We start from the raw sequence: 22,429 nt of genomic DNA, 5'->3' as shown, positions 1-22,429 counted from the left end.
TCGCTATCCAGAGCTCAATCCTGTCAATCTGGCTACACCATAGAACACCATTCTCTCAAGACAGTCAGAAAACATAGGCTGTTCTTATAGATTTCCTATGCCACAGAGGAAGCAGGGTTTGTTTATATGTGCGTGCGTGTGTGCATGTCAAAAAACTGGCACACAGTTTAGTATCTAGGATTCCTGACTTCTATTTAGCTATCTAAATTATTACAGTGTCTCTGACACCATAATATGAGTGCCTAACACGCTCCAATATCACTGTTTCCTCTAAGCTGTGTGTGTGTGTGTGTGTGTGTGTGTGCGCGCGCGTGCGCACACACAGATCCTAAACCCCGCGCACACGGCAAAACACCATGCGCACAAAAAATGAAGAACTACATTGGAGCCAGGCCAAAATATCAATTCCAGGCGACTTTTGACATTGTTCACCCGCCATCTATCAACAAAGCCAGATTCTACTAGCTGGCAAGGGGGGGAAAGGGAAAGGAGGGCAATCAATCATTCATACCCCTCCCCGCCAGCATTTCAAATGTGGAACGTTGATCATGTCGGGACCGTTGGGACCCACACATCTTGTAGTCTGTTCATTTGGCTGTGTGCAAATAAGTCAAAATGCCTGGCCACAGTTGCTAAGGAACTGCAAAGATTTCCCAGAAATGAACAAAGTAAGTGTTGTTTTCATGATTGAAATCTTTCAAAGGCATTGGACTTCATACATTTATCATTTTCCCGCATTTTTTTTTGAGGCTTTTTTTTGCTATGCACAAACTTCCGGTATCCTGATCTGAATGATCTCCCGTTTGCCCTTTTGTCAAGTCACAATGTTAAGCGCATTGAAATATTAGCCATATAATAAAAATATTAGTTTTAAATAAACTAATCTGGTAAAAAAAAATCAATCCCAAAATGTCACTGTCCAGAGGTCTAAAGCATAAAAGAACAGCAGCTTCATTTAAACCTGGATGGATGGATACTTATTAAATTGTCTTTATTATATGTTTATCAATCTTTTCGGACATGTGTATAGAATGAAAGGTGAGGGTGGACACCAATGGGCAGAAGCCTATGGACTGATAATGATCATGATTAATATGTACTCGATATACGCTCATGATTGTCTATAAAAAAGATCATAAAGCGTAATGCTTACAGCTAACTTCTGTTTCATGAAAAATGGTTAAATTTCCTTTTTCTAAGTATTTAAAAATGACATTTATAAAATAACATGGTGTAAAACTATTATCACAAATTACAAATTAAAAAACTTTTTAAATGTATAAGCATGTTCCTTGCTTCGGCACATTTGCCTCATGGTGCACAAATCCGAACTCTGCTTCAAAAATTTGCACAGAAGAAATGTTTTGTGCACGCAGTCTGTCAAAAATTAGAGGGAACATTGCCCAATATCAGTCTCACTTTACATGAAAGAGTAGAAAGTGTTTTGACTTTCTCACATTAATTTATAAGCATTTCTTATTGTAATCCAAGATCAAGTTGGAATCTATATAATTAGAGTAATAGTAATTAATGTTTCCAGCTTTTACAAGTTGATTATAAAGCAAAACGATATCTGCTAGCTGAAGCAGCACACAGATTCATTTAAAGATAACAGAGAATATCATTCCTAACACTGAAAATAAACATTTCTGTAATGGAAGCTGCAGAAAGAGGATGATTTTTTTCAGCTTGAGGCTTTATCACATGCTTTTTTCTTAGGAAGATTAAACTCCCATTAAAACAATAATGATTAGAGCATATTTTACTTGTAACAGAGAGGGAGAGAGGAACTCTCTAGTGATTTAGCTTCCTTTACTGAAAAAGGAAAAAAAATAAAGTTACAAACCAGCATGTGCGCTAAGATAGTTTTGCTATACTTGTTAGGCAGGCACTTACATTTGCAAAAAAGGAACACTGAATTTGTCTCTCTCACAGCAAACAGTTTGCTAAAGACACAAGTTACAAAGCCAAATACATTAAGGCTTCCTTGTTTAGCAATGCTCAATTATCTCATCCTTAAAAAATACTACATTTTGAAGGATCATCTAATTACTGCATAATACGTACTAAGGATCAAATCTGACAGTCCTCGTGTAAGTAAAGTTCTCATTGACTTGAAAGGAAGTTTGCCTGAATAAGCACTGTAGGATTTGATTGAGGCTGGTATTCAGAATGGACACATCTAGGGTGAAGATATGGAAAAGAGAAGACTCTGTTCCATGGCAGGATATTTTGATAATCCTGGACATATGGAATTATTCACCCTGTCCTCTCCATGAGGATTTCACAAGGACTGGGTGACAAACAGGGCAAAAATTATTGTCTGCTATAATACATCTTAACAGGAAACAAGCTACGTCTTCAAGGAAGCATTGCCAAGGTATATTGCATCTAACAGATTGCTCTGGCTTCTGGCAACTCTCCCAAGATCCTCAGATTTCAGGGGCTGAATTCTTTTCTTGTTTCACAGGGTGGAGGAATGCAAACTGTTTTTTTCCCCCAGCCCTAAAATAAACAACCAGATGAAAACTCTGATTGCAGTCCCCCTCCATAAAAAAGCTTATTTAGGGAACAATTTAGCTCTATTTTAACCCAAACATGCTTCAGCAATCATACTTGATTTTACCTGTAAGTACTTTCAAGCTGTGTATCCAGGAAGGTGTTCTGAAAGTAGAAAGTAACACTATCGTCTATTGGAGTTTTTTCTGGAACTTCAGGCAAGCAAAACACAACCCAGGAGTGAATTTCAGCAAAACTGAAGTGGCCTTTGAGCATCAGCGTGTTCATGGGTCTATAGTATTTTGAATACAGAAAGAAGATGGGAATTAGTTATTTATGAGCAGTACTGATTCTGCAATAGCCATGCAATTGAAGACAAATTTTATTTTTCATATGGTATGTCTTCTGCCCTTTAAGCCTCAAACATGAGTTTTCACTGACTTCTAGCAAAGTCCTAACTAATTCAGGCTTCCTGCACACTGATATATATTCTGAAAACTGCAATCAGAATTCAGTAGTATTCTCTGATGAATTCAACACAAGAGAGAGAGAGAGAGAGAGAGAGAGAGAGTGTGTGTGTGTGTGTGTGTGTGTGTGTGTGTGTGTGTGAGAGAGAGAGAGAGAGACACACTTCTTATTTGAATATTCTCAATCCAGATGAGTCACAACTAGGCAAGAACATCATAAACTGGCAAATTGTTTTTCTAGGTTACTTGTTTTGCATTTTAAAAACCAAAGCAGGCTGTGGTTGGGGTGATCAACTGACAGTGCAGAAAATCAGAGTATTAGAAACAAACACTCTCCTGAGTCTCCTGTTCTCTAAACCAGAGATATGCAAGTACTTTGTAGAGGTAATACATGTGAAATAGTCATAATGGAAAGAATAGGAAACCTTTCCCATTAGCATCTCAAGCAAATGAATCAAGAAGGAGTAAACGCATTTGGTCTAGTTCACTGGGATTCTACTTTCCTACAGTCCTTTTAAAAAGAATGCAATAACAGAGAGATTAAGTATAACGGGATAAAACGGCAGCCTCACAACAGAGGAATAAAAGGCAAACAAGAAACCTGGACCAGTTTTTGGGCTCAGCTAGATAGGGGAGGGCACTATTTGTTTTAAAAAAATAAAAAAATAAAAAAAAAAATAACCACCCTAGAAAAGACTTGCGATGTTGAGTATTACAATCAGCTGCTAAAATGATTACTGCAGGTTATGCAGTCAACTCAGTTTCAATTGGATTGAACCTATTTTTGAAGAAGTATTGCTCTTTCTTTGTAAATACCTGTCATGATCAATAAAGTGAGTTCTTTGATGAAGTGAAAGTGGTTTAATCTGATATTGACAAAGTTGGCAGGTTTTCGGTTGAATTCTTGGTGTTACATATGCTTGCAATGTCCCATACTGGCCTTCAATTGATCGAATCTACATCAATAAACGTAAAGAGGAGAGGAAAAAAATAATGAATTTACCAGAATTAATTTTTTTTTCTTTTTTAAACTACAGTAACTAAGTAATTAATAGTACTCCTATAAAAGGGGCAAATCTAACTTTTTGAAACTAGATGGAACAGCATTCAATAAGAAACTGCTAGAATTGGCACAGATTTATTACAGAGGAAAAGAAAATCTATTTGCTTTGATTCTGACTGCCCAAAGACTTTGTCCAGCCACTCCTAATCCTTTGGAGTTACTGTACAAGTTCTTACAGAATTTATGCTATGTAAGATAATGACATAAGACATGTCATTCTATACTTAAAACTACTCCAAAATGACCACCTCAATAGCACCCACCTCTTCACAACAAGCAAAATCCTTCAGCTCCCCTAAAACAAGATTTTAAAAAAAGATATGGGTCTATATCTTCAGCTGTAGTTAGGGAACACTAAGAAAAGTGGAGTGTGCAAAACAGGGTTTGAGCCATTTTTGCACTCACCCCCATCCCAAACCTCACTATACATCAACCCAGTCCTGTATACTTTAATTTGTTGTCTAGATTGCTCTAACGTGTACCAGTGTCAGCAGTTCCAATGGAATTGCCAAGGTACAGGGATATACTATCCACTGCCCCTTCGCAGGCCACAAGGGTGGAGCAAGGCATAAGGTACTACTAAGATGGCTTTATACCATCTGAATGAAGGATGGCATACTGGCTGGCACATTAGACCCGCATTCAGGAAACCCTGGTTTAACTCCAAGCTCAGGCACATGCTTAAATGACTTGCACAAAGTTACAAGGAACTTACCCTGTTACAGGGGGAGTACTGAGGTACATGGATATTGTGAGGATAAAAGAGCCAATCCACAACCCACTGAAGTCAATAGATAGACTCCCATTGACTTAAATGGGCTTTGACTCCAGTCCCAAAATCCAAAACTGAGTGCCTCACAAGCAGTCAGATATTGTGACAAAAGCCATAGAAGTACTTGAATACAGGGGCGGCTCCAGGCCCCAGCACGCCAAGCACGTGCTTGGTGCGGCAAGCCACGGGGGGCGCTCTGCCAGCGCCAGGAGGGCAGCAGGCAGGCTGCCTCCGGAGGGTCCACTGGTCCCGTGGCTTCGGTGGACCTCCCGCAGGCATGCCTGCAGAGGGTCCGCTGGTCCTGCGATTTTGGTGGAAGAAGAAGCCGTGGAACCAGCGAACCCTCCGCAGTCAAACCGCCGGAGGCAGCTTGCCTGCCGTGCTTGGGGCGGCAAAATCCCTAGAGCCATCTCTGCTTGAATACAAAGATTCTCTTTACGCAGGGGAGGTCCTCTTGTGGTCATTTTTAGGGCAGTGTTGCACCAATGGAGTGGCAGAAAGCTTCCTTAGAAGGATAGGATCCAGCCCATGGTGTTTATTAGAAGAAAAAACAAAAAATATCTTCAAAAGGACAGAGGAAAGGACTGTCAAGTAATTATATTAGAATATGTGGCAAAAGAGAAGATAATTTAAGAATAGCAATTCAGAAACTCCGCTCCTCAGGTACAACTGATGTTTCTGTTGTAAGAGTAACGCTCATCTGTGCAGGAGACAAAACTCGCTTGGGGGCCAGTTCAAGACGGTGGAATGAACTCACACCAGAACCAAGCACTAACACAATCCTCACGATCTTCCACTCCAAGTGCAAGGTGCACTTCTTAGAATGTGCCTTTCTTACAAACTCATAGCAGTGTGTACATTTAAACAAAAAAACCACTATACTTCACATATAAAATTCTTTCCCTGGCCCCCATGTGTGAATGAAAAAGAACAAATTACATGTGACAGTCATGTCACTTAATGCACTCATGGAAGGTGGTTATATATTACAATAATATGAGTAGTATAAGAATTTATATAAAACAGAATAGATACATCACATCAGAATCTAAGAGTGATATCAATGATAATTAAAATATATTGATGACATCTAGCTAACAGGTTAGAATCCACATTTGACATAAATGTGTGCTGGAACATTAGTAAGGAGGTAGCAAATATATAAATCCTTTAATTGTGGTGTAGAAATCTCTATTCTTAATTTGTAAATGCAGTCAGTTAATATATTTTGTTTTATAATACAACAATAACACCCAGCTCTTTGTATAGTTCTTTTCATCAAATAGCAAGGCACTTTACAAAAGGCGAGCCATAACATTATCTCCATTTTACTGATGGGGAAAATGAGGCACAGGGGAAGTGACTTATCCAAGATCACCCAGAAGGCCTATAGTACAGCTGAGAATAGAAGCCAGGTCTTTTGAATTCCAGTCTAGTTTATCATCAGCTAGGTCAGTGTTGTCTCCTCACTAAAAATATTTTAAAAACTCTGTAATGTACACTTAAAAAAATCACTAAAGATAAATACTTTTTGCTTTGAATCTCAAACAGAAAAATTGTAAATAAATATTAAACTTACAAGGCTGCAATGGTGAGTAATTCTGTCAAGAAAAAGACTAAAGAATAAGTGACTGCCTTATAGATCATCTCTTCTCCTGAACATCATCTTATCTGTGAGCTCTCATCTTTCCCGTGGCAGCTACAGAACTTTGTGAATTTCCCAGATCACTGAGCACATAAGCAGCAGGTCAGTAGTCCCACTGATGAGGCTATTCACCTTCAAGTTAAGCATATGATCTTTTTCTTGCTTTTAGTGACACTTTTGACATTGTCCTACATGACATTCTCTTAAGTAAACTAGGGAAATGTGGTCTAGATTAAACTACTATAAAGTGGGTGCACCACTGGTTGAAAAAAACATACACAGAGTAGTTGTCTGTGGTTCATTATCAAACTGGGAGATGTATCTAGTGGGGTTGTGGGGGGTGGGGTGTCTGCCACTATTCAATCTTTTCATTAATGGCTTGGATAATGGAGAGTATACTTATAAAAAATTGCACAACACCAAGCTGGAAGGGGTTGCAAGCACTCTGGAGGACAGGATTAGAATTCAAAATGACCTTGACAAATTGGAGAATTGGTCTGAATTCAACAAGATGAAATTTAATAAAGCTGAGTGCAAGGTACTACACTTAAAGAAAAATCAAATGCAGAAATACAACATGGAGAATAATTGTCCAGGTGGTGGTACTTCTAAAAAGAAACTAGTGGTTATAGTTAGAGCCCTGGGCGGATTCAAAATTTGTATCCGCATCCAATCTGTTATCCACAAACACTGTCTGTGGAGATCCGCAGATTTGAAGTGGATATTCACAGATTTGCATTACAAATTGACTACGAGTCAACAATGTGATGCACTTGTGAAAAAGGCTAGTGTCTTTCTGGGGTGAATTAACAGGAGTGCCATATGCCAGACACAGGAGGTAACTGTCCCACTTTGCTTGGCATTGGTGAGGCCGCAACTGGAGTACGGTGTCTAATTCTGAACGTCACACTTCAGAAAAGATGTGGACAAACTAGAGAGTGACAAGAGGAAAGCAACAAAAAATGATGAAAGAAAACCTCAACTATGAAGATAAGTTGAAAAAACTGGTCACGTTTAGTCTTGAGACAAGACAACTAAATGGGAACCCAACAAAAGTCTTGAAGTATGTTAAAGTTGTTATTAAGAGGACAATGATCAACTGTTCTCCATGTAGAGCAAGAAGTAATTGGCTTAATATGCAGCAAGGGAGATTTCAGTCAGATATTAGGAAAAGGGTAGCTAAGCTCTGGAACACTGAAGGAGTTTGTGGAAACCCCATCATGGAGATTTCTGAAGAATAGATTAGACCGGGGTAGGCAACCTATTGCACAGGTGCAGAAGGCGGCACGCGAGCTGATTTTTAGTGGCACTCACACTGCCCAGGTCCTGGCCACTGGTCCGGGGGTTCTGCATTTTAATTTAGTTTTAAGAAGCTTCATTTAAACATTTTAAAAACCTTATTTACTTTAAATACAACACTAGTTGAGTTATATATTATAGACTTATAGAAAGAGACCTTCTAAAAATGTTAAAATGTATTACTGGCATGCAAAACCTTAAATTAGAGTGAATAAATGAAGACTCGGCACACCACTTCTGAAAGGATGCCGACCCCTGGATTAGACAAACACCGCTCAGGGATGATCTATGTTTCCTTGGTCCTGCCTCAATGCAGAGGGCTGGACTAGGTTACCTCTTGACATTTCTTCTAGTCTTACATTTCTATAATTCTATGAATGGTTTAAGATTAAAAAAAAAATCAAACTATGCATTTGATTTTACAAGTTTGTAAATATATAGTCAAGCTTTAAAATTGAATTAATTTCTATTCCAAAATCTGAAACATTCTCCCCTTCTTGTTTCTAACTTCTATTTCCTTGCACTTCTCTCCTTGCTTCATCCTTTTTGAAGTTACTCGGAGAAAGTCTCCGTTTCTAAACTCATTGGTGATTTTTTGACTCCTCTTTTTTTTCTCAAAATCAGAAGTCCTTAAGCAAGGATGCTATGCTTTCTCTCCCTCACCACTCCACTTCTCTTTTAGAGGCATCCAAGGTGAATATTTGTACAAGTAGCTATAAAGCAGGAGTTCTCATCAGCATCATGCAAGTGACCAAAAATTTCTCAGTGAGCAACCAGTGGTCTGAAGACTACCATATAAGAATCGCTGGACTAGTCAGTTTGCTCAAGTTAACATATTCAACCCACTCATTCAACCTGTGTGCACAAAAGCATACTTATTTACATTTCTAGATAAAACACATTTTTGAAAAGTACAAGAAATATTTTGTAGCATCTTTACCTTAAGCTCCAGTCTAGTAGTATTTGCTTGGCATCGGTAAGTGGCAAGGAGAAAGTTGCTGTTGGCTGTGAACAATTCAAAATGAAAAACCAAATAAATAAAAAATAAATATTTCTGAATTTATAGAAGTTTTTCATCAAAACTTTAGTAGCATAGTGACAGTTTTAGCTATCTATGAAAAACGGTTACACGAAAAGTAAACACAAGTGAAATCCTGCTTCCACTGAAGTCCATGGCAGAACTGCCATGGACTTCAGTAGGGCCAGAATTTCACCCCATATTGTATTAATAAATAGCAGCTCTCTCTATAAAGACAACAAATATGAAATCTATTGAACTCTTTGTTAAAACTGAAAAGAAAAATATATCTGAAAACTCCATTCTGCAAACTTAAAAGATATAATGATCTACCAGTTTCCCTCATACTGACTCAGCCCAGGATCTGACAAGCTAAATTATTCTAATTATGCAAAGAAAAATTAGTCAGAAAACACACTGTAGGCTAAACCAACATTAGCCATAGTAATGATCACACAGAATGATTAAGAAACTCAAAGCGAGCAGTTAATTTATGTAATCTTAAGGATAAACCTTTGATGTGCCAAATTAGTCACTAACAAACCAAAAATATTAAGACGACAATTGTGAAAAAAAAGAGAGACTTCAAAAGATCTTCATAATGCTAATTTCATTTCTAAAATTATTTTTTAAGAAAACAGTATCTGTAAAAATAATGTATTTAGTCAAACATGAGAATATCTGGAATATAGCGTTTCCATGATACCAATTTTACATTTTAAAGATATATAGTAAGTACAGGCGAATCGCATCATATGCGCCTTTAATTAATGCAAGCCAACTACTTCATCTGGTGCTCAACTGAAAAAAGAAGAGATCTGTTCCAATGCTGGAGGAAAAACTGGCTGTGTTGGACTTACTGAGAGACAGTATGTCGGTCTCCAACGTGATGCATAAATATGGCTGCAACGAATGTAGCATCGTGCCATCAAGATTTGAGAGAGAGAAATTCATCAAGCCATGGCATCATGTGCTCCAATAACTGCTAAGGTGACGAACCAGGTGCGTGATAAGACTTTAGTGAAGACTGAAAAGGCATTAACACTTATGGCTGGAAGACATGAACCGTAAACGCATGCCTATCGATGGCAATACGTTGCGAGAAAAGGCTCTTAGCCTCTACGTGTTGTTCAAACCTCCTATTGAAGAGGGACAGACTTCTGATGAGAAGAAATTCAAAGCCAGCCAAAGTTGGCTTAACAGTTTTAGGAACCGCTTCAACCTCAAAAACATGCAGACTACTGGGGAAGCTGCATCTGCCAATGAAGAGGCAGCAAAAGCCTACCCCAAACAAAGAAAATCGTAGAAGAAAACAGCTATCTTCTGGAACAAGTTTTTAATGCTGACGAGACTGGGCTCTTCTGGAAAAAAATGCCCCACCGCACTTACATTTCGAAATCAGAAAGACAAGCCCCAGGCTTCAAAGCAGCTAAAGACCGTGTGACTGTATTGTTTTGAGGCAATGCGGCTGGGCATTTAAAGCCAGGCTTGCTCTACAGGGCTGCAAATCCCCAGGCCCTAAAAGGCAAGAACAAAAATCTCCTGCCTGTGATCTGGCAATCACATAAACAGGCTTGGGTGACGGCAGCATTATTTCTGGATTGGTTTCACAAGTGTTTCATTCCAGAGATCAAGTGGTACCTCGAAGAGAAAGGACTTGACTTTAAAGTGTTGCTGATCGTAGACAACGCTCCTGGCCACCCTGCGGCACTCTGGTTTGCACATAACAACGCTGAAATAGTCTCTCCCCCCATCCAATACCACCTCCATCCTCTCGACCAAGGCATGATTAGCTGTTCCAAGGCCACGAACACAAGGCTTACGTTCTCACAGATGGATACGTAGCGCTATGGATGCTGATCCCAATCATAATGTGATGGAGTGTTGGAAGACTTCAACGTTGCTGACTGCATCACTTCTATTAAACAGGCAATAGATGCAATCAAGCCTGAAACAGTCAATGCATGTTGGCGAAACCTATGGAAGGAATGTGTAAATGATTTTAAGGGTTTCCCGACCATCGACAACGAAGTGAAATGCATTGTTCAGGAGGCCAGGCAAGTGGGTGGTGAAGGCTTCGTTGACATCCTTGAGGAAGAAATTGAAGAATTAATTGAGAGCCATAGAGAAACATTGACTAACGAAGAGTTAGAGGAACTGATAAAATCGTCTACAGAAGATGAAGATGACGACGACGAACAGGAAGAGCCAGCAAGTTGGAATCTTCATAAATGTGCTGAAGTGTTCCAAGCAGCAAAACACTTTAATGATTTAATTTCTGAATATGATCTCTCTATGGAACGAAGCCTTAAAATCACACATTGTGTTATGGACTATTTGAGACTATATCAAGAAATGTTCGAGCAGCTCAAGAGACAACAGCAACAGTTGCCGATCACCATGTTTTTCAAAGAAAAACAACCAGCAGCAGATGAGCCTAAGCAATCAACTTCTCAAGCTGAACCAGAGCTAACCACTTCGTCTATGACTTTCTCTCAGTCACCAAAGCTCTCTGACACCTCTGTGTCCTGGATCGACATCAAGCCCCTACGACCCCCTGTAATTACCCCCTGTAATTAAAAATACAGTATTGTAAAATTATATTTTGCATATGTACTCTATTATATACTCTACATTACTATTATACATTTATACATGTTACTGTACAGGGTTGTATACACAAAACCATGTACAGTATACAGTACTGTACTTTATGGGTGATTTAAGGGATTATCAAGGGTAATTTTGACTATACGCTATTTTCCCCTTAAGCACTGACTTCAGAACCTAACCCTTGTGTATGATGCGAATCGCCTGTATAAATTTAATGCTCTCTGCCTAATAACTTTCAGTAAAGAAATATACTGGACCAAAAGTTGATGTCTATTATACTACCTGCAAAACTAGATTTTCCCAAATTTCCTCCCTCCCAACATTTTATTCAGTTTCAGCCATAAAATAAATCATTCTAACTCCTAGGATTTTAAAGTATGAATCTACAAATCCAAATCCTAATACATAGCTGTTAACAGCTTTCATCCAGTAGTCTCTATACAAGTATGACCATTAACTTATATCTTTACCTTTCTGTGCTACTTACTTCAGAATCACAGCCACTAAAACTAACAACAGCAGAATTTTTATCCACATCCAGTAGGTCTATTGGGACATCACTCTGTGCAGAACATTTAAGGGAAGAGGTGGGGAAAAAAAAAAGCATAAACTTCTGAATAGTTTCTAGTGTATATATCCTCTAATTATAAAAAATTATATTAGTGAGGAAGATGCAATATAATTGTTTGATAATCTTAATTTGAGAAAGGTAAAAGAGTAAATAGATGTTTAGCATATTTGTTAAATTGAAATCCCAGGACATTTTGGAGATATTTATCTTCTAAGTCTATCTTATTTGTGATGTTTTAAACTTCATCTTGTAACTGGAGATTTGTTCTAATATTAGCTAATGTAAGATGTATACATTTGAAAAGATAAATAAAATAGCAAATGCATTAATTTCATGACTGGGATGCCTCTCTCTAATACACAGACTACTAAATCTCATTTGGAAATAAAGTATCAGAATAGATCTGCATAAACTGCCTTTTTACTTTTTAAAATACTTTTTAAAAGTTGGACACAATTAATTTTTTTGCTCTAGATTTGTTTCACCTGCTTTGAAGTTAGAACAGCCAGTATTTTGATACAGGAATGAAAAGGCTTTACAGTATTATGGTTTCTTTAAATTACTTGATGTCCTCTGGTTGAAATGCTATTTTTGTAGCTCCATATACAATTCTGTGAGGAACAATATCCCACTGCTTCCAATGGAACAACAGCATTGTTGCACTGTCCAGTGTATTCTGTACTTTAGAACTCTAAAGCTGGTTTACACTTAAAACTTAGGTCAACATAGCTATGTCAGTCAGGGGTGTGAAAGATCCATACCCCAACTGACATAACTAGGCCTACCGTTACCTCAGTTTAAGAGGGAGCTAGGTTGATAGAAAACTGCTCAGGACTGGTCTACACTGAAAACTTACATAAGCATAGCTATTTTTCTCAGGTGTGTAAAAAATCAACACCCAGAGATATGTAGCTATGCCAACCTAGCCCCAGTATAGACAGTGCGAGATCGACAGAAGAATTCTTCTGTCAACTTAGCTACCATCTCTTGGGGAGGTGGAATAACTACAGTGACAGGAGAATCCCTCAAACTGTAGTGAGTGTCTATGCTGAAGTAATACAGGGACACTGCTGCTCCGCAGCAGCTATGCCACTGTAGCATTTTAAGTGTAGATGTAGCCTTTCAGTGTAGATCGCATCTACACTGTGGGGTTATGCCAACATAGCTATGCTAGTGTAGTCCCTATAATGTAGACAAACGCTAACCTCTGCATTAAATTCAAATATAAATCAATTAAGTTTAGCGTTTAGTCATGATGCAACTGAGACTATCTCTACACTAAAAACACTACGGCAGCACAGCTGCAGCTGTGCCAGTGTAGTGCTTCAGTGTAGACACTACCTAAGCCAGTAGGAGAACCCTCTCACTGGTGTAGGTAATCCTCCTCCCTGAAAGGCAGTAGCTAGGTTGATGGAAGAATTCTTCTGTTGACCTAGCGCTGTTTATACCGGAAGTTAGGGTGACATAGCTACGTCTTTCAGTGCTGTGGATTTTCTACAGTGCTAACAGACATAGCTATGTCAGTGTAAGTGTATAGTGTAGACCAGCCCTGATTCAGAGGTGCCATTAAAGTGCAGACAACATTCAGCAAATTAGGCTCCACTTGATGAGTCAACCTATCATCAAAGAAGATGTTTCCACCAGACACCAATGAAAAAATGTCATATCATTTGTGTATGTTTTTTTTTAAAAACCTGGCCAGCTTACCTATATTCAACTTCCCCTTAGCAAACACTTTATAAATTTTTCTCCCTGTATATGCCTCAAAGCTAGTTATCTTGGTATCTACTCCTTAAACTGTTAAAGATAACGTTCACTCCAGCTGATGTGATAGAAGGAATAACTAATTAAGATGTCAAGTATCAGAGGGGTAGCCATGTTAGTCTGGATCTGTAAAAGCAGCAAAGAGTCCTGTGGTATCTTATAGACTAACAGATGTATTGGAGCATGAGCTTTCGTGGGTGAATACCCACTTCGTCGGATGCATGTATTCACCCACGAAAGCTCATGCTCCAATACATCTGTTAGTCTATAAGGTGCCACAGGACTCTCTGCTAATTTAAGATGGTTGTAGATGGGAAAAATATTTAGAAACAGCTATGTACAAATCAGATTTTCTTCTACATAATTACATCCTACCATCCTCCACACTTGCAGGAACAGTAAATATTACAAGGGAACCTCACCTCAAGTAATGATTTTTTAAAAAAGGAAAGGTGTATTTTGATAAGAATGTTCTAAAACAAATTAGATTTTTAAATTTAGAGGAATCATTTCCACTGAAGACTCAGCAAAAGCAGAACCAGTTACAAGGTGAAATCCCAGTCCTACTGACATTAATAGGAGTTTTGCTACTGACTTCAACAAGGCCAGCATTTCACCCATAGAGTATTCCAAGAGCAACAGAAGATTCTACTTTTGCCAAGTGCCTGAGAAAAAGAGAGAAGACCAGAACACAAACAAACCTTGTTTTCGTTTTCCTTTGACAAACTGGGCCTCCTTTTGGAAGGAAGTCTAGCCTCACCACAGTCATACTTCAAATTCATGCTTTTACAAACTAGGATTGCATCCTGTGATCTAATCCAGGTTGATGGACCGTTACAACCCTGCCAAATGCCAGGAGGCCAACCCAAGCAGATCATATCGTAGGATTGTGACCTATAATGTTCTAATGCAACTTGGTCAGTACCTAGGACACCAAAGTGACCTACAGAACACCAGCGTATCACAATTCAGTACGAACACCACATTCAAGATTCTGAACAATATTTTTTATTATATTTGCTACACTTATTAAAACAAGTGAAGCTCAAGAGTAAACCCAGAAGTTCCACATCAGCCTGCTGATAAATGTATGCCATATGTCTGAGTTTTATTTTAGTATAAAAATATAATCTTCCATTACATTAAAAAAAGTGTTTAAATTCCAGCTATTCTTTAAGAGCACATGGAAAGTTTACAAAACAATATTTTTTTCAATAAGATACAAACTGCAGTTCTGTCTTATAATAATTTAGATATTTATAAAGCCTGTATTTCAATGTGGTTCTGAACCAGTATTAAAACAAACTGAAAGAGGCTTTTAGCATTAAAGAAGTCCTTTAAAATTGAACTTGTCAAATTAAAAAAAATATATTAATTCAGTAAGCAACAACCAGCTAACAGTGTTCTGGATCAAAAAACAAATGTTACAATTTTCTTCATTGTTTAGTTTTAAAGTCATACATTTTTGTTAGATTCTAGGTCTTAAAACATCACTCACCTGTACCAAGACATTATCTATTGCTGTCTGCACCTCTAAGATAAGACTGTAGCTGGCGTCATCCTTATTTAATGTAAACTTGTCATTCACACTAAATGCAGGTACTGCTGAAAGAGCAGTACTGGACCGAGAAGACTGCTGGTATTTTTCACGTTCTTGCAATACCTTTATCTGTAAATGTTCCAACTCATTCCTAAGAAAGAAAAACTGTCAGATGTAAAAATAAAATTCTGAAGGTAACTTTTTCACAAAGCTGCCCTAGAAACTCAATCCACTGTTTCTGTAAAGTGACTCTTCCTTATTTTTTTCCAGATAGGACAAAAAGGAATATAGTCACCAACCACCCTTCCACAGGTATCATATGGCAAAGCATTTTTTTTCCAAACATCATCTAAATTACAAAATAAGGAAATGCACATGTTACAATATATTTTTCTTTTTAAGAGTAGAGAGATTTCAAGAGGATATAGGAAGGAGGACAAAATTTCCTCCAACAATAAACTCCTGATGTGAAATCTCAATGACCACTACATATTAATATTCAGTATCCTCCTTTGATAACACGTGAAATATTGTTACTGCTTTTGGATCTACGCAGCTACTCAAAGTTTGGGGCCTTAGGGATGTCCCACTTGGGAGTAGAACTTAAACAAGAAATCACCAGACTCCACTGTTATTTACAAGGAATGTACAAAATCCTGCTTCTCTGAATGCAGGAGGGACCAAAATCAAAAGAAGCCGTTTTGTAGCTTACAAGCCAAAACTTTGTACAGCCAGCAACCTTGACCCAAATCTCTCTCTAGGTTTCTTCAGGGTTGCACTGTGTTTACAGGCTACTGTTTGGCTTTCTTACTCTGTCCTTTCTTATTCTGTCCTTTCTTACACACATGCACGCACACACGCACACCCCTTATCCAAGTAAAGACTCAAAGGCTCCCTGCCCAGTCAGTCCAAAACTTCTGGGTAGTTTCATACCCCCTATTGTTTTAGGTGGGTGGCTGTGATTAACTTACCCTGATAGTTAAATTAATTGAAGGGTATGTTGTGACAGACAATATCCCTATGTTCTTCCTTTTTACAAAACTATGATAAATGTTGTACAAAGTATGCCTTGTGAGGTATCATTTGAGAACTCATAATCTGCTGAACATTACTGTCCTGGTAAAATATGTATGGCAACATTGTAAGTAAAGTTACAAAATTCTACTGTATAACATTGCTGTGACATGTTCCAAAGTTAGATAAACAGGCCCAAACCATTTTTTCAGAATATGCAAAAAAGACAAACTGTCACTGCAGCCAGGTAGTGTAGTAGGACAATGTGAAAGCAAATCAAAGAAGAGTGAAACTGACTATACAATGTGCTATGCAGTGATGTTGTGGGAAGAGAACTCCCTCTTCTGGCCTTCAAACAACCCCCCAACCTCATCATCAGATACAAGCTCCCCACAAACCAGAACACATCAACTCAAAGTGGCACCAGACCCTGCCAGAAAAACTGATGCAAAACCTGCAGCCCGATCTCCACTGCTAAAATGATCAACAACCTCCCATCAACACATCTTTCAAGATCCCTGGGTCCTACACATGCATATAACAGCATGTGGTGTACCTCAGCCAGTGCACTAAATGCCCCATAACAAGTATGTGGATGAAACCAATTACTGTTCTCTTGAATGAGCTCACATACAAGAAAACAATAAAAGACAAAACAGAAGGCGATCATTCCTATCTGACCTATCAGCCCTCATCCTCAAAGGAAACTTGCACAACACTTTCAAAAGATGAGCCTGGGCACTTAAATTCATAACTTTGCTAGACACTAAGAATCATGGCTTTAAGGAAAACACTGGATTTATGGTTTATTACAACAATCTGTAACCCACTAACCCTCCTTTTTGTCCTATAACTCCAGAGCAACAGGCCACTTCACCTTGAACGGTCCTTAGAATAGGTGCTAAACTACCTATTCCATCTTGTATTTAGCTGTGACACTCTCAGTACCTAGCCCAGACCTGAAGAAGAACTCTCTGTAGCTCTAAATCAGTGGTTTTCAAACTTTTGTACTGGTGACCCCTTTCACATAGCAAGCCTCTGAGTGTGATCCCCCCAATCAATTAAAAATACTTTTAAATATATTTAACACCATTATAAATGTTGGAGGGAAAGCACGGTTTGGGGTAGAAGCTGACAGCTCACAACCTCCTCCCCATGTAATAACCTCACAACCTCCTGAGGTGTCCCGACCCCCAGTTTGAGAACCCCTGCGCTAAAGCTTGTCTCTCTCAGCAACAGAAGTCAGTCCAATAAAAGATATTATCTCACCCACTGTCTCTCTCTATATGTTATGCCAGATGCAAAAAATAAACACACTGTAAATACCATACATATTTTCACCTTTACAAATTTCTAGCCGTTTTGGTAGTTCCAGGGGTAACACAAAAGTATGCATCAAAGGCTGATAGCATTACTTTCATTTCCAGGGGATTATTCCCCCAGATCACCACAGTTTTAAACATAGGTCACATTTTAGACTTAGCCTTCTTTACAATTTTCCTTTATTTAAGCTACCTTAAGGATGAAATCTTGTTCTGCATCTCTTGGCTTATCTTTAGTTCTTCACCAGGTCCGCCTTCCCTATGGACAGGCTCTGTAGTCAGTCCTGTCACCCATCCTGAAAGAAACATACAAAGAACTATGAAATATTCCTTATAAAGTACAAACAAGAAAGCATTTGAAAAGTCCTAACTGAGCCACACTGCCTTAACACTGTAGAACATAAGAGGCAGAGTTGTCCAGAAGACAGGCAGTCAAGGTGTGGGCTCTATTCCCAGTTTTGATACCGATTCAGAACAATGGGGTTGGGCACGGATTTTCAGAGTTGAGCAATTTTGAGATCTGATGAAAAGTGCTAATAATGTGCTAATTAATTGTTGTATTACTTAATGTTGATCCTCTAACAGAGGTTCCTATGACACCACAGATAGTTTGTTTTTAAGGATAAAAATGCAGTAAAATGTTGTATAATGGACCAAGTATGTGGCTCAGCATAGGAACGTATACATCTGTTTCAATATCTCTTTTAAATCAGTAGTGTTTTGCTTCATTTCACCACGGCACTTGATTTGGCTTTGTCTTGACACCCCAACTATGTTTATGTGGATTTGAATGGTTTCTAGACCTTTTCAATGATTTCAGCCCCTGTAAAGGGGGAATAGTGACACAGTATTGTTACAAAATGTACCATGAAAACTAATGTACACATCCAGTACAGTAGATGCTTGTTTGCAGCAACACCTTGTAATTGCAAATGCTGCTTATGAGCAAAATTTCCCCTGGGAATACTTTCCCTACTGTGAATTGTCGATACTCCCCATACCAGCAATAGCTACTTAGGGCTTGCCTACACTTACCGAAGGATCGACGCTGCAGCGATTGATGCGTTGGCGGTCGATTTAGTGGGTCTAGTTAAGACCCTCTAAATCGACTGCCGATCACTCTCCTGTCAACTCCTGTACTCCACCTGATTGAGAAGAGTCAGGGGAGTTGACGGGAGAGCGTCTCCAGTCAACACTGCATAGTGTGGATCCCCCAGTAAATAGATCTAAGCTATGTCAATTTGCATTACGCTGTTCACGTAACTCAAATTGCGTAGCTTAGATCAACCTCTCTTTAGTGTAGACAAGGCCTTAGGAGCAACATAGCAAAAGGTTGTTATTAATGAGCATCTCAAACCTCTCAGCCATTTTTCAAACAACAAAAAGCCTCAGTCAAGGACTATGCATAAAAAAGGCAGAAAATACATAAAATAAAAAAATGCTACAGTGCCAAATTCAAATCTATCACTTGCTGCTCTAAACATTATTTTTGTGATCCATCAAACCTGCACTGTACAGGAGGTCAGACTAGATGATCATAATGGTCCCTTCTGACCTTAAAGTCTATGAGTCTAATGTACTTTGCACTCCTACTGCAGTTTACCTTAGGAAGCCCACAGCTAGATATTTTCCTTCCTCCACCTTGCTCAGAAAATCCTCTTATAGCTTCTGTGATCTTTACAGTAACCTTATCACAGACAGTGAGAAATCGCACGCAGCTCCTCAGCTGGTATAAACTGTAATAGCTCATAACTACTAAGGCAATGAAGCTAACAATTTACACCAGATGAGAATCTGCCCCACAGCCCGTTAGCCTTCTGCAGACTGCACTGTACACACAAAGTAAACATTTGCCATTGATTCAGTCTAAAACCTACTATAAAGATTAACATAATTAAAACTTGGATTTCAGCAAATCAGGTTTGAAACCCAACAATAATTTTTAAAAAGTGAGCTTTTATTGCTTTAAACTATCGAACAAAACACATACAACACTTTTCTTACTAGATGTCCCTCACGGACAGAACAGTGCTACTGAGGGTCTACTGAAGACTTCAAGTCTACATAAGCCTCCTTACGAAGGGTAATCTTGTTTTCTAATTTCTCAAAAGTGGCTGCTTTGACAGCTCCAAAAGTTCAGCACTACTGAAAAGGCAAAAGAAGCAAAACAAAGCTGTTGAGACACCGAGCAAGATGCATATTCATGACTAAAAGGGACACAGAAAAGACAAAGAACCAAAAAAAGATATTCACAATTACAACATTATGAAACTGTAAACAATCCCATCATGTATAAAATCTAAACATCTCTAACGTACTCATCACTGTTATACAGCTGCCTGTACCTGACAATAACTAATTGCTGTAGTATACTATAGTGAGATATAAAGTGAAAAATCACAGGGTTGTAATGCAATTTAACATACACTGCTACCCCAATATAACACAACGCGATACAATACGAATTCAGATATAAGGCGGTAAAGCAGCGCACTCCAGCAGATCAAAGCAAGTTCGATATAACGCAGTTTCACCTATAAAGCGGTAAGATTTTTTGGCTCCTGAGGACAGTGTTGTATCAAGGTAGAGATGTATATACAATAAAATGTTTCCCACACTTAGAAGTATTTTAAAAGCAGAGAATTTTGTGCCAGAATACTATTCTTTTGTAACCAGAACAAATTACACTGTATTAATAAAATTCCAGCTCCATTAACAGCACAGTTTGCTTAACCATTATAATACCAATAGCCAAAATTATTTCAAGTATTTAATAGACAATTTACCTGAATATGTGGATGCTAAGATTTCATCATACCCATCCTTTCCTACACAGCCACCCTGGATAGATGTGATGCTCTCTGACAAGGCCTAAAAAATAAAAACAGACGAGCACTCAGGAGATACATTATTTTATTCATTTTATATGAATGCTGTTTAAAGAAGAAAAAAAACAAACACTTCCCCTTCTTTAACTGTAGTGCAGAAAATCTATTCAGATGCACAACACCTCAAAAGTATAAGGAATACTTCATTACCTGTTATTGTGTTTCAGCACATATATTTTTGGTTCTACTATATATGTACCTTGAAAGATATATTAGGAACTGGTTTATAAAGTAAAACCTTGATGCACAGTCTAATTTTCAAACAGTAATTACCAGAATGTGCTGGAAGGAAAGAAGATGACTGAATTAAATCCACTATTTTAAACAATTAGTAATAAATACAGCTATACCAGAAAGTATAGACTTTAAAGAGTTACTTGTTTATTTAAGAGGGGGGAAAAATCAATATATTTTAAAGTTCTGGGGGTGGTTTTTGTTTGGTTGGCTGTTGTTTTGTTTAGATTGTTTTACTAACCCGAGTTAGTAACACCTTCTTAAATAATGAAAAAAAAAAAAAAAAAAGAGAGAACTTTCAAAATGTATTTTTACCATTTGTGCTGTTTAATTTTAGCATTTCATTCAAATTGACTGGCCTGTTTCACTTTCTGGTTCTCATATATTAGCATATTCCTTTTGTATTGGGGTTTCTACCATTACATGGAAGCATAACATTTTTAAATACAAATCACATTTTTGAATTCATAACAGTTTTGGTAAGCCCTTGGCCGTTTCTGTAATTGCTATTATGCAGTGTGCCTAAAAATAAAATGAAGTACAGCACTGAACAAACCACCTTTTAAACACTCTTTGACAGCATATAAGAATATGGCTATATCGTGCAGATAGAACGGCTGCAGACCGTTTAAATAAATAAATTTATATAAAATGTTGAATAATGACCAAAGGGCAAGGAAGACCGTGCAAATACATATCTATGGCATACCACTGATTTAGCTGTGTAACAATATAGTTAGAGCCCTACCAAATTCACAGTCCATTTTGGTCAACTTCACGGCCACAGGGTTTTAAAATTAGTCAATGGCACATTTTCAGATGTAATGGTAAGGGGCCTGACCCAAAAGGCGGTCAGGGGGTGAGAGAAGTCATAAAGCTATTATAGGGGGGCTGTGGGATTGCTACCCTTACTTCTGCCCTGCTGTTGGCAGGGATGCAGCCTTCGGAGCTGGACAGTCAGAGAGCTGGGCAGCCAGCTCTAAAGCCAGCACCCCCATCAGCAGCAGCACAAAAGTGAGGGTCGAAAGGTATGGAGAAGTGGGTTACCATATTTCAGTTTTCCCAGCAGTCTCCCACCCAAGTGGAGCCATGGAGCTTCCTGCAGCCCGGGGCTGACAGCTAGAGCCGCAGAGCTTCCTTCAGCTGGGGCAGATTCCGGAGGTATGTCTAACCCACCTCAGGAGTGGCCCCTTCAGTGGAAGAGAAAATCTCTTCCCTCCCCATCCCCGGCTAGGACTAGCAACTGGAGGCCTGCGGAGGGTAGGAGCCCCCGGATGGGTGCCAGATTTCACAGGGAGATCAGATTTCACAGTCCGTGATGTGTTTTTGGTAGGCTGTGAATTTGGTAGTGCCCTAAATATAGTTACAAATAAAAATTAAGAAATTAAACAAATAATAATTCATTTATTTTCTAATTTAAAGCAAATAAGTTTAAAATATGCCCTGTGAAGAGTGCATTTCTTGTGATGCGCTTACATGATCATATCGAAGGACAGGCTCATTTGTGCTGTCGAAGTTATAGATTTCTAACATTCCATCATCTCGGCCAACAAGTAATTCTTTAACTCCATCACCCAGAATGTCAAAGTTATCAATACATAAGATACCTGTAAATATATTTAAAAAACCTCTTATGAACAACAAACTCACTGCGCATTTCATCTTTTGTCTCTCAATGAATGATCTGCAAAGTAGCCCATAAAAAAGGTATTATAGTGCA

General features: G+C 38.4%; 1 protein-coding gene across 1 annotated transcript in view; it reads right to left on the bottom strand.

Moving 5' to 3' along the window:
- BBS7 (Bardet-Biedl syndrome 7) overlaps positions 1-22,429 on the bottom strand; it is a 43,170-nt gene that overhangs the window by 8,679 nt on the left and 12,062 nt on the right. Inside the window, exons 8-16 of the mRNA XM_030564261.1 lie at positions 22,186-22,316; positions 20,374-20,458; positions 17,781-17,883; positions 15,210-15,402; positions 11,864-11,938; position 11,519; positions 8,686-8,750; positions 3,783-3,922; positions 2,627-2,791 (exon numbers count right to left, since the gene is read on the bottom strand). Of these exons, the coding sequence (XP_030420121.1) occupies positions 2,627-2,791; positions 3,783-3,922; positions 8,686-8,750; position 11,519; positions 11,864-11,938; positions 15,210-15,402; positions 17,781-17,883; positions 20,374-20,458; positions 22,186-22,316 (958 nt within the window). The remainder of the gene's footprint in view (positions 1-2,626; positions 2,792-3,782; positions 3,923-8,685; positions 8,751-11,518; positions 11,520-11,863; positions 11,939-15,209; positions 15,403-17,780; positions 17,884-20,373; positions 20,459-22,185; positions 22,317-22,429) is intronic.

This window comes from Gopherus evgoodei, chromosome 5 (assembly GCF_007399415.2).
Source record: "Gopherus evgoodei ecotype Sinaloan lineage chromosome 5, rGopEvg1_v1.p, whole genome shotgun sequence".
Classification (NCBI taxonomy): Eukaryota; Metazoa; Chordata; order Testudines; family Testudinidae; genus Gopherus; species Gopherus evgoodei.
This window is presented reverse-complemented; position numbering and strand designations above follow the sequence as displayed.